This window comes from Asparagus officinalis, chromosome 6 (assembly GCF_001876935.1).
Source record: "Asparagus officinalis chromosome 6, Aspof.V1, whole genome shotgun sequence".
NCBI lineage: Eukaryota > Viridiplantae > Streptophyta > Magnoliopsida > Asparagales > Asparagaceae > Asparagus > Asparagus officinalis.
Window position 1 is genome coordinate 34,146,288 of NC_033799.1, and position 14,083 is coordinate 34,160,370.

At 35.0% G+C, this 14,083-nt stretch overlaps 1 protein-coding gene and 1 long non-coding RNA gene across 2 annotated transcripts; both read right to left on the reverse strand.

Moving 5' to 3' along the window:
- On the reverse strand, positions 489 to 5,689 carry LOC109844586. Its single transcript, XR_002248072.1, has 3 exons — positions 5,464 to 5,689; positions 826 to 1,158; positions 489 to 716 (listed from the first exon to the last, which is right to left on the reverse strand). It is a non-coding gene; the product is annotated as an uncharacterized LOC109844586 (long non-coding RNA).
- Positions 7,437 to 8,237, reverse strand: LOC109846043. The gene is made up of 2 exons (XM_020415267.1): positions 7,943 to 8,237; positions 7,437 to 7,783 (listed from the first exon to the last, which is right to left on the reverse strand). Exons 1-2 carry the CDS (start codon positions 8,235 to 8,237, stop codon positions 7,437 to 7,439), a joined length of 642 nt encoding a protein of 213 aa, XP_020270856.1.

Consider the following 14,083-nt stretch of genomic DNA (forward strand, 5'->3'; position numbering starts at 1 on the left):
GGGGCGCAGAATTTTCATATAGCAGATCAGGAAAAGTTTTGATAAAGGTTTTTTTTTTCTTCTTGTTATTGCTAAAATGCTCTTACTTAAATTTGAACATCGTGTTTTGGGAGAAGGTTGTTTTATACGTATCTTAATAGAGTATAAGTGTTCATGTTTTTTTGTAAAAATAAGTTCTCATGGGCAGGATCACAGCTTCAATTATATGAAGTTATATAGATGACAGAGAGACATTCCCAATTTATGTCAAGTAGGGTCATGTGACACTCATCCTCATTGTCATTGCTGGAAATTAGGGATATTAAATGGGTGGCCAGAGTGGGTTTGGGTATTAAATGGGCGGGTCATAAATGAGTGGGTATGTTTTGCCCATTTACCCATTATTGGCACATTTAACATTTTCTAAATGGGCGGGTTTTTACCCGCCCATTTAATAAATGAGCCGCCCATTTGCCAATTTAACTATAGTAGATATATATGTATAATACTTTTAGGGTGTTTTTTGTAAACTTTTAGGGGGGATTTTGTAAACTATTGGGGACTTTTTGTAAAATTTAGGGGGTTTTTTCAAACTTTTTGAATTATCAAAATATGCACAGGCATGTATATAACCCATTCAGGAATAGCATGAACATATTGAACAAGATAGCATTAAAATTACCAATCATGTATTTTTTTTACTATGCCAAGCGCAAAGAACTCAAAGAATACATCACCTGCAAAATGATATACATTGTTTATTACGATAACCAATGCCACAAGAAGCCACTTATGCCACATCAAAAAGAAATTCAAATAGAGCACAACTTTTTCGAACGTGCAAACCTGTATTATGAATAATCTTCACAACTCGCCTTAAAATGCCACAATAGAAATACTCTGGATATAGATAATATTTTGTGAACATCAACAGGAATCCTTCGAAAGCAAGCTTATGTTGTACAAGAGTGATATTACATGGAGAAAACATTCGAAAATATGCTTGTGTATCCTTTAAATTTCCTTTCCTATCATTTTTCTACATTTATATCTTTTGAACTGTCACTCATTATTGATTTTATATAATGAAATTTATAGAAGAGAAACTTCATAAAAATACCTTTCATAAGCCCGCTGATCTTCAGATCGGTAAGAAACGAAGGCAAACAACATTAAGATCTGCAAGAAAGTGATTTCTTATTAAAATGTCATGGGTGTTATAACAACGAAGGTAATGAATAGCAAGCACCTAACATGCGAAGAAAACTTCCCATAATGCAGTAAAAACTTAAAAAGTTAATTTTATCATGTGAATATTATAAATAGAGCTAGAACTCTATGCATGTAAATCGCAAAAGATAACCATCACAGGAGGTAGCATAAATATCAAAACACTAGCAACATGCTCAGAAATAACAAATACAGGTAACTACTAAAGTTTATTTTGGTACCAGAACAAATGCTTTTCCATTTGCCAAAAGTCTAACCTTATGTTCGATGGAAACAAAAAGAGTCGGATCACATGGATACACATATATCACATGAGATTTTCTATCAATGAAGACATAGGAATTTATACTTGTAGTTCATGGCCAAGAATACTGATTAGCAACCACTTTGATTACTTGAAGGTCATAGGAATTTATACTTGTAGTTCATGGCCAAGAATACTGATTAGCAACCACTTTGATTACTTGAAGGTCAGGACAATATTGTTCAAAACGAAGGATGGTAAAAGAGAGAAGAGTACAACCTTTGATTACTTGAAGGTCAGGACAATATTGTTCAAAACGAAGGATGGTAAAAGAGAGAAGAGTACAACAAAGAAACAAGGTTCTAAGTTAGAACTGTGGAAGCAATGCAAATTACTTTAAAAATAAAACTTTTGTATACAACCATGAGACCATATGTATATTAGACCCTAGAGGGGGGTGATTAGGGTCTTATGCTAATCTAATCCGATTTAAATACCAATTAAAATAATTAACAACTATATTCTTGCAAGATAGGTATACAATCTATTATGGGCAAGAATATGCAATATACACAAAGTGATATATCCTATATGATGAAATATATATGCAAGGATATATAAACTAAGGGTGATATAAACATAAACAAGATAAACAAGATAGTGGACAATGTGAACAATAGATAATGGCGACAAGAATGATATGAACAATAAGCACAAGTGAGACGCCAAGACAATCACAAACACACAAAGATGATCACGGAGTTCGGACCTTCCGTCCTACGTCTCCGCTCCCCACTCCCGGGGAGAAATCCACTATCAACCGGGTTTTCTACGTTCACCCGAACAACGTTTACACCTCACACTCGGTTTTCTAGCTAACCGAAAACTTTACAATCAACACACTATTGTAATCCCACTCTACACCCACTAAGTGTTGGACCTAGCCGTGTCTCCCTCAAGTGCTCGGTTACAACCTCTCCCTAGGCACGTCAACCGACGCCACTCCTCTTGGGACGATCCCCGACTCTCACCACACACTCCTCACTCGGTGTACAAGTGTATTACAAAGTGAATCTCACAATAAGCACAATATAACAAATGATTGTTCTCAACTATGGATGAGAACACAATTAAGCACAACTCAAAGTTACAAACTCTCACCACCCAACTATACTATGTATGTAAATACTAAAAGCTCAATGTGGGTGTGTGTAACAATGAGTAAAATGAAATCTAACTCAAATAGCAAACTAGCAATAATTAATATATGATAAATCAATAATGAAATTGCTAGGGAAAAGAGTTAGAAAACTTCTCTATAAACACAAAGAGAGGATGAGAAGATTTTGAGGATGAAATCCTCAACTGGTGATGCAAACTCCTCTTTGTAACAGCAAACCCCAAAACGGCTATATTGTCGGTCGATCGAAAATTCCGTCGGTCGACCGATGAGAGCAAAAACACGAAGAAAACGTTCTGGACCATCGTCGGTCGACCGGTGCGGTCGACCGATGGAGTTTTTCGGTCGACCGGACCGATCGACCGACAGACTCTCTGTCACCCAGTGAACATATGAACTCAGGTTCGGTCGACCGGTGCGGTCGACCGAATACTGATACTTCTGAAAAACAGTTTTGAAAGCTGTACATCTGATTTTGAAACACTGTTTAAAAATATCAAATAAATTCCAAAAAATGTAAAACTTTGGGGAATGATTGTAGACATGATAATAAACATGCTACAATGACGTCGACCGGTGCGGTCGACCGAAGGAAGCTCTCGGTCGACCGCGGCGGTCGACCGACGAACTCTCTGGAGCCTACTGTCGAAAGAACAAACGAGCGGTCGACCGGTGCGGTCGACCACTGAAAAATAGTTTTGAAAGCTGTGCATCTGATTTTGAAACACTGTTTAAAAATATCAAATAAATTCCAAAAAATGTAAAACTTTGGGGAATGATTGTAGACATGATAATAAACATGCTACAATGACTGGTTTCGAAAAAGGACTTCCCAAATGAAAAATATCATCATTTTGCAAGATAGTCCAAAACACGAAAATGTAAACATGTGAATTTTGACATTTTGGCTAAACCAACTTTTGAAACTTTACAAAATGATTTTATAGACTTAGTAAAACATGTATAAACTGATATTGAAGTCTACAAACTAAGAATACAATATTTTCACAGATACAATAGAAAATGAAACTTATGAGTATGTATATGAAAATATATTTGTTTCATATCTAAGTAGATAAACCAAATCACAATAATAAATATAAAACATGTAATTTCATATTTATAAACATGAAAACTAAAACTTGTGTTGTACATATATGTGACTACATATATATACAAGGGAACCAATAAAATGTGTGTGTATAGATAATTGAGCTTAGAGTACTTAACACACATAATATAAATCCTAAACTACATTACCCAAGCAATCTTGATCTTCAATTAAGCTTGACTTGGTACACGTGCGGATGAAGCTTGAACTTGATCTTGAACTTGAATTGTACGATGCTTCACTCCACAATTCCTCCAACCTCCATTTGATATCGTCGTTATGGCGCAATCCATCCATCCTCCAACTACGTTGTTTGTCTACAATACATAGGAATGCACAAACACTAGACAAACAATATTAGTAGTAAATTGCTTGTAAATCATCATCAAAACAAGAAGGCCAACAATGTAAGGATTTTGACAATCAAGGGGAAAAAAATCTTTAAATGACACGTAGTTGAGATAACAATCCAACACCATACAATGAGAATTTATGAAGCATCTATTGTGTTTGCTAATATGTGCTCATATATGACACATGCATTAAACACCTGCCAGACACAATATGTGTATTCATGTCTGTAAAATCATTAGGTACTAGGCAATACAAGAATTATTTTGTCATTGGCTAAATTCTAAAATGAAACTATGAATGATCAGGATACTACCTTGTTAGTTTTGAGTGGTTCAACAGAAAGAAGATATTAATAATTTTTTGATAGTCAATAAACCGAGACCAGGATTTTGAATTTTTTTCCCAAATACACTCATGCACAAAAATTTCTTCTAAGGTACTCTAACCCTTATAAAATTGTGAGATGCTTCTATGTCATATGAAATCTTAGTCTTGCATCTTTATCCTCTCATTGCATGGTATGTATGGTGTTTTTTTAACACTGAGATGTCATGTCATGCTTTTACGATGGCTCATGTACCGGTTGCCAAGCATCATTTCAAGGAAAAAGAATGTTAACCTTTTAATCCCTTAATGGAAAGGCTATGCAAGATATCGTCAATTTATTTTTGCTTTACCCTTCTTGACACACATAGGAATGGAAATATAAACTATGTAAATGCTCCAGTAACACAAATCAAACCAACTTTTTATTAAACTCTGGGAGCGGAGACTAATATGATGCATAATGGTTGACAAAGAATTTTTCCAGTTTGATAAGGTCTTGAGTGGTCCTGCGGAGACTAATATGATGCATAATGGTTGACAAAGAATTTTTCCAGTTTGATAAGGTCTTGAGTGGTCCTTCTAGGTAATCTCAGACGTCAATGAAACCACAAAGAATTTTTCCAGTTTGATAAGGTCTTGAGTGGTCCTTCTAGGTAATCTCAGACGTCAATGAAACCACCTTAAATCTAAAATTAGAATGCAGCAAAGCAAGGTCATCAAATGCATCTAGACAAATAATACCCACACCAGTAAAAAGAATATAGAAAAGGCGATTCCTTTACAATGCTCACATTCTAATTTCACAAACTATCAGCCAAACTAAACTTATCTCAAGCACAATAGACCCAAAGGAGACAAACAAATGACATTCTCAAATACTCAAGTCCCAAATTTGCTAAACAGGCTACTTCATTGCAAAATAGGACTAATTGTAGGGTAAAACCCTAGAAAATGAAAGAACATGAGCATAAAGGTTACTCTCTTCAATAACCCAAGTCCCAAATTTGCCTTAACATTAACAATGAGAAGTGACTGAACCTGATGATCACAGTTGCGACAAACATAGAACAGGATCTTCTGAGAGGCAAGAGGCGGTTGAGGCGGCGGAGGAGGAGGCGGAGGAGGCTCTGGGTTCGAGAGGCGGTTGAGGCGGCGGTGGAGGAGGCGGAGGAGGAGGAATTGGGGTCGGGATTGAAGCGGAGGAGGAGGAATTGGGGTCGGGGTTCGAGAGAAAAGAAGAGCTCAGAGAGGAATTGGGGTCGGGATTTAGAGTTTTTGTTTTGTGAATACGGGTGGGCGGGCAAACGGGTTAATAAACACCGCCCAATTAGTGCCCATTTAGTATAATTTAAAATGAACCCGCCCGATCAGACCTATTTAACTAAATGGGTGGGTTTTAGGCGGGCCAAGTGATGGGCGGGCTAGGTGGGCAAATGGGTATGAGCAAAAATTGACTTCCCTACCAAAAATGTATGCGGAAATTTTTTTATATGGCTAGAAAATAACATCTAAAAAATGCTTTCGAAACGAGAATATTTATAGATACCAATTTTAAAGGTTTATTTCCGTTACCATGAAGTTACTTTAAAAACAATCATAAAATTTATTTTAGAAACACATAATTAGTTATAAAGCATGTTGCAGATGACCATATAGATCGATAAGTAGGTAAAAAGGTGTATATAAAAAGAGCAAGGGGATGTATACTGGGCTTCTCATTTTTAGATTTAGCGTTTGAGAGCTTTGTAAGGGAACTATTACCATTGTGTTGTCATTGAATTGAAGTTATATATTTGTCGCTTAATGTTGAATGTTTTGTTTGCAATAATCTTTTTTCCTACATTCCCTTAGGCCACGTGTTAAGGAGCATTAAATACTCCCCAACTCATTCTGCTATCATAGTAAAATGACTACAAACTTAATGCTTTTGATTTTTTCTATTTTTTTGGACAACGAATGATTTTTATTCATAACCAAAATAAAAGAGTTATGTACACCTTAAAACTCAATACATATACTGAGAATACAAAAGAGAGCTGGTAGCATGCTCAACACAGCTTTTCAACAAAAAATTTCTTCCCAGGAAGTAGATAAGGGACTGTTGAGTACTGCAGTTAAAATTTCAAATTTGATTTCCTTCGCCAAATGGTCTGGATCTTTGCATTTTTGATTAAAGAACCCGTCATTTCTTTCTCTCCAAACGCAATAGATTGTAGTTGTTAAGGCCATTCTCTTTATCTTTTGCTTGAATCCCCTTCCATTCAACCTGTTGGAGTACCAATCCAAAATGTAGCTCCATAGGCGGCAATATTTCCAATTGAACTTCAACCAATCTATGATAGTATTCCACACATTGCTTGAGTATATACATTCAAAAAATAAGTGATCTCTAGATTCAAGATCTGCTCCAGCACATAGGTAACAATTGTTGGAATAGATTATTCCCCTCCTCAGTAACCTGTCCTGGGTGAGAAGCTTGTTCTGTATCGCCAACCAACACACAAATGAGTGTTTAGGAATGTTCAAAACCTCCCAGACAGTATTGTACCAAGGCACAATCACATGAGCAGATGAGAGAGCATGATATAGAGCTGACAATTTGAGTTTATCATTTTTGTAACAAGAGTAGATAAGTAACCTTAGGTTGTCAACTCCACAATGATCCACCAAAATATCTTTGACCTTTAACAATTGTTTCCAGGTCCAAGGGTCTCCATTCCTTGCCTTAACTTACCAAATGTCTCTATGTCTTAAGTAAATACTATGAATCCATTTGATCCATAAGTTCTCTTTGTTGTTGTGGATCAACCATATGCATCTCAATGCAGATGCCATATTCCAGGTTGAGGCTGAGAAAATACCCAAGCCACCATGTTTTTTGCTTACACAGACTCTCTCCCAAACAACTAATGAGGTCCTGTTGTTCTGAGCATTATTTACCCACAGGAACTTCCTACATAGGTCATCTATTCTTTGAAGTACACACTTTGGTAAGATGTTATATTTGCACTCTAAGAATCACTTTTAATGACCTGAAGCCTACCTGCATAGGATAGATTTCTATGATTCACCCACTTTTTGAATTGCCCTTCAATATTTTTGAATAGAGGAACACAATTCAGAGTGGACATCCTTTTGGTTATGAGAGGCACACCAAGATATTTGAAGGGCAGAACCCCTTCATTAAACCTCAGGCGATTGTTGATACTGGCCTTTACTGGTTCCTCAACTCCTCCATAGTATATAGAGCTTTTTTCATGATTCGCTTCAAGACCAGAGATGAGGCCAAAATTTTTAACACATTGGTAAAGCTTTTCAACCGAGTATAGATCACCTTTAGAGAAGAAGAGTAAGTCATCTGCAAACATAAGATGAGTGATCTTGAGCTTACCATATTTAGGATGAAATTTGAAGAGCCTATCATTTTTCAATAATCCTAAACTCCTTGAGAGTTAATCCATTCTCAAAATAAAGAGATATGGAGAAAGAGGGTCCCCTTGTCTTAGATCGTGCTCACCCTTGAAATATCCATGAAGGGATCCATTGAAGGAGAGTGAATATTTTGGAGAAGTAATGCAAGACATAAACCACTTGACCATAACACTTGGAAATCCCAATCCCTTGAGCATATCAGAAATAAAATCCCAGCTAATGGAATCAAATGCCTTTCTAATATCAATATTTAACATTGCCCTTGAATATATATTCTTCCTGTTGTAGCTTTTTACAAGCTCTTGAGCTAGCATTATATTACTTGTGATCTGCCTACCTTGAACAAAAGCACACTGAGCTTCGTTCACTAGGAACTCCATCACCTTCGTAATCCTATTTGCCAGGATCTTTGAAATGAATTTATACATGCAGTTGCAACATGAAATAGGTCTGAATTCTGAAGGGAACTTTGGACAATTGACCTTAGGAATGAGTGTAATAGAAGTGGAGTTCACCTTTCCCAAGAGCTTCCCTCATTTGAAGAATTCTTCTATTGCCGGTGTGACTTCATTGCCTATAATAGACCAGATAGCTTTGAAAAAAGAAACACTGAACCCATCTGGTCCTAGTGCCTTGATTTTTTCTATTCAAAATTAATAATTGTAATCATCTATTAGCAACAACTTAAATATTAATGAAAATAAATTATTACTCCAAAAGAATCAACCTTTAACAATTCCAACTATTTACAACAATTAATTTATCATATCTTCAAGTGATATTAGTTTATTTTCTAAAAACAAAAATCACTATTAAGTGAAAAAATTACAAGAAAAAAAATCATCACGGATTATAATTCTTTAAATTTTCATTGTCTACTTAAAACGTCACTATGAAATACTCAAATGTTGTTAATTCAATTTTCCAGTTAAAACAAAAAACCACAAGGGATCCACGTTAAACATAAGCAATAACGAAAAGATAGCCTAATAGAAGGTTAAAAAAAACAAGAAATAAAAGAAATTAAAAGAAGTACAAGTTTTGCCTCCATCTCCTAACAACACGGTACTATTTTTTTGATTTTTGGCTTGTAAAAAATAAAGGAAAATTTGTGTCAAAACCCTAATTTAAATCATTCCATGTGACTAGCCCTTTTGCATTTTCGGCCTTATGTTTCAACCCTAAATACTAACAGTATTTTGTGTCAATGTCTCAATTAGGCTGCCAAGTAAGTAGTTAGAAAAAAGCCCACTTAAAATTACTTCCGAACTCTTATGACACGACACCTGCAAAATTGGTAACCGCGCCCATCCCCCCTTTCAAGTATTATCTCCCTCTCTCCTCTCTCTTCTATTGTTAATAGGAACCCAAAAATCCCAAAGTTCATTTCTCCCTCTCAAATTTCAACTTAGGGTTAAGGTATTACTCAGTGAAAATAACGTCTAAGGAAGTATTTGATCACAAACTCGAAGTCATCCATTAACATGGACGGCAGAGGCACAACGATGGTGGCCATGAAAAATGGTCTAAACATAAAAAACGAAGCAAAATTTGCGTCGTTGGTCGTACTTCGTGAGCAAAGTGGTGAAGTTGATGATGATCATACGGCCTCTTCGAGTGATGACAGTCCTGCCACTTCTAGCAACAATGAATCTCATTAACCCTCTGGAAATGGAAGTACGAAGGAAACACCGAAGGCCCTTTTGGGCATGCAAAGAGGTGAACTACTAGGAAGAGGCAAAAAAAGAAGCTTAGTAGGTGATGACTCCAAGCCTAGAAAGAAGTAAGTGTTTTTTTTTTCTATTTTAAAGAGATGAAGATTTACAATGTCTCTTTAGTATTACTTGTTAAATTTATTGCAGTATATGTTAACTTCATTGTAGTTTGGAAAACTTAAAATATTGTATTGATGTAGTTTATAGTTATTTTTAGAAGAATATCTGATATGTGTAAGTGAGTGACTGACGTTTAAATTTTTTAGAGGAATTGCTGTAAATGCAGTACAAATTTAATTGTTAAGTAAAATGATGTTCATATTAAGTTTAATCACATACATAATATATAAATTGAGTTTAATATTAACTAAACTGAGTTTCATGTTAACTAAACTGAGTTTCATAATAACTAAACTAATTTTCATGTTAACTAATCTGAAGTTCATGTTAGTTTCAATCCAATACATGTTAACTAAACTGGGTTTTATGTCAATTAAACTGACTTTCATGCTAACTAAACTGAGTTTGTATTGTTAAGTATAAAAAATTATATGTTAAGATTATTTCAATACTCGTCAATTAAACTGAGTTAAGTAAACGATGTTCATGTTATGTTTAATCCAATAATAATAAGTAAATTGGGTTTCATGTCAACTAAACTAATGTTCATTTAAGTTTAATCTAATACATGTTAAGTAAACTGAGTTTTATGTTAACTAAACTGAGTTTCATGTTAAATAAACTAAGTTTCATGTTAAGTGTATGTTTGCGTTGGAAATCTTTTTCATTGTGAAATCCATTACAACTCGTTTATTGAATTACAGATTCAAAAAAGTAAGCATTTTTATAAGACTTCTTTACACAAATGAAAACAAACAAATGAGATCTCTTAGAAACACATGCAGAGATCGTTTATCGGTCGCTGCTTGCGTGAAATCTTTGCCTGTGCTGGGGACGTTTTGATCCATGGACCGCCGAATAATAGATCCGGGTTGATCTGAAAGAAGGCTCGGTGTTCTTTGTTTCAATCGAGGAAACTTAGAATAGAAGTTAATAACCTCAACAAAGTGAGATTATCACTCTTCTCAAGATCAAAACAAGGTCTGATTTCAAGGGAATGAGTGAAAAGGCTGTAGATCTCTCGAAATCCTCTCTTTATGCGTAGGAATTCACAAAGATCTCACATCTCTCTCTCTGTCTGAAATTCGTGGCTCTACTTTGGAAAATGTCAGCAACTCGCCTAAAGGCTCAAATCTCATCAGTACCCTTCACAATTGCACAAAGGGGGCTATTTATAAGGCTTGAACGTCAAGTTTGTGGATAGGAATCCGGGATTTGAACCTATCTTCAGTCAAAAACGGCTCTCCCATGTTTAAGGATAACCCCCAAGGTAGTTAGGAAGCCAATGGATAACACAAAACCCAAAGAAAATATCAAAAACCATGTCATCAGCTTCTCGACGTACGAGACACCCTGAGGTGTCTCGTACTTCCAAGACACCCTGAGGTCGTCGTTTTGTCGTTTTGTCGTCCCATCACTTCTTCATTCTGTCGTTTCGCATGTTTCTTTGCTTCCTTTTAACATTAGATAATCTTCTTTGACTCGGATGATGACGTTTATCGCCTTCTTTTCATCTCGAGTTGTGTTATGGGAACCTATAGACTTGGTCCAATAGTTCAGGCGAGGTTCGATTAGTTCAGGCGGACTTCAGAACATGCTGTAAAAAACGGATCATAACTTTCAAACCGTAAGTCAGAATTAGATAAATTATATATAAAAATCACCTATCTCGATGAGACGGAGCCAACCAAACCTACCAAAGTTTGGTTTGCCACTATTCGTTTTGCCAAAGTCCATCCGGTTTGAGAGATATCAGCGTTTTCGTCAGTTTTGAGCTTCTTTGCAATCTATAGACAATTTTTATGCCTATAATGTACATTTTACTTTTTTACCAGGAACAAGCTTAGTGATCTTGCTAAAATTAGGACAACTGCTAGTTTCAGTACATATTATGAATTTATGAAGTTTCTTGCCCCTAAGATGTGTCAGTGGCATATGGATGCATATGTGGTCCACATTTGAGCACCATATTATCTTTGGTGCTCCTACACTTGATCGTCCAACACATGAGCTAGTGCTGAGTTATTATGATCCTGATAGTAAAACGTTTTCTATCCTTGATACTAAATCTGGAAAAAGAATTGTCAACTTTGACTTGGATTGGGTTCATGATCCTACTTGTTTCCCAATTGACGGGGAAATTATTTATACCAATCAAGACCCCAATAGTAAAATATGAATAGAATATTTTAGTACTATATATGCATGAAGAGGGGGAGAAGGGACAAAAAAGAAGAGCACTAATGAGCATGCGAAGACATGTTGAAGATCTACTAGAAAATCTTGTGGAATCAAAGAAAAAGAATGCTATCCAAGATTTTGTTTTGCTGCAAATTATTTATCAGTGCTCAATGATATGGTGCCCTAAAAGTATGCAAGGTATCCCTAGGCTATTATTCAAGTATGTGGATAGCATTAGAAGAGTGAAAAGAGTTGCATGTGAAATTTATTTATATGAAAACTATTAGAGGAATTAAAATTGCATTGAAGGACTTGAAGAATCTAGGAGTTACATATATCCCTGGATGCATGCCGCTAAGTTCTATATTTAAATTATTAATGTGGTAAAATTTATGTGCATGATTTTTGTTTCATGTTAAGTATAATATGTGAATGTTAAGTCTATTTCATATCCAGTGAAGTGTAGATTATTTACTATGTAGTTTAGTATTTTTCATGTTATTTAGGTTCCTATTAAGTTTAATTCAGTTCCTAATAATCCTAAATCGTTTTATGTTATGTGTAAGTTATTTCTTGTTAATTATAAGATGTTACTGTTATTTTAAATCTGGTCATTTTCTAATTCTTAAAAAGGTGAATGTATTTTTACAGCTTTGGTATTATGAGATGACGGATATAAAGAAATATGTCGTTAGCAATAGATTCAGACCTCTAATGACTAATTGGGTACTATAGGGTGAGAAAGTTGGATCTTTGAGGAAGAGGACGATTGCTTCAAAGGCAGAAAAAACTTCCAAAATATTAGTTGTGAAACCTACTGTTGAAGTATATCCTCGTCTCTCAAAATACCCACTTATGAAGCCTAATGTGAGGAATGATGATGTTTCAGGTCCCAAAAGGGAAAGAATCCCACCCCCAGCATTGAGGAAACAAAATCTGCATCGTTAGCCTAAATGACTTGCTAGTGAGAAGAGTTCAAAGAAGAAGGTGAAGAATGAGGAAATCAAGAAGAAAGGCTAAATAGGCTATACAAGTTTTGCTGATACTTTTATTTAGGATTTATTTCCTGTTAATTGTAAATCATTTGTTGTGAAGTTTAAGTTATATCATGTTAAGTCTAATTTAGTTCCTATTAAGTTTAATCGGTTCTTATTAATTCTAAATAATGTCATATTAAATATAAGTCATTTCAGGTTAAGCTTGATTTATTTCCTATTAATTATAAAAGATTTGATATAAAGTTTAAGTAATATCATTTTTACTCTAATTATTTTACTGTTAGGTGTAGGTTAGTTTTCTAACAAGTCTGAATCATTTCATATTAACTGTAAGCTATTTCCTACAAATTATAGACATGTTCATTTTTTACTGATATAATATAATATCTATAAAATTTCATATTATTTCAAAGCATATTGTTGATGCTTTTGGAAAGAAAAATGAGATGGAGGTTCTACCCATTGATGAGCAGCTTATCTTCTGGAGTAATTCTGCTAAATTTTACCAATGATTATAGAATGCTAAAAAATTTTGGAAGAGTATATATTACAAAGTATTTATGGTTGACATTAGCAGACTCAATAGAAAAGTGGAAAGTATAGAAGGATGTACTGATGTCATAGACCTGGATGTGCTAAAAGAGAATATTAAGAAGAAAATTACACAAAATAGGAAGTTGAAGAGAAAGTTGAAAAAGATGTCATGAATGACATTCAGAATGATGACAGAGGAAATTTTGGAAATTAATTTCATAATAACTTTGACATTGGTGATAAAATTGGAGAGGAGGATTTGCACGATAAGCAAGAAGTTGAGAAAAAATTTGAGAAAGAAGTGAGAAAAAAGGAGGGGGATAGGAATGTGGTAGAAAATGAGAATGAGAATGTAGAGAAACTTGTGAATGTGAATGTGATTGAGCATGTGGATAAAATTATGGAGGACGTCACGAATGCTTTGCAAACTATTAAAGAGAAGGTAGTCACAAAGAATAGTCTACTTAGAAAACTAAGACACCAAGCAAAAGAGTTATAAAGAGATCATAGCACGTGAGGACCCCATTCACAGAGGAAAGAAGAAGAACAAAAAAGATGAAGATATTATAGAGGTACCTGATCATGTGGATGAAGAGGAAGAAGCCATCAAATACTACTTTAACAATAAAGAAGCTAAGTGGGATTGTTGAGGATGAAAAATATAAGGAAGGAGGAGGA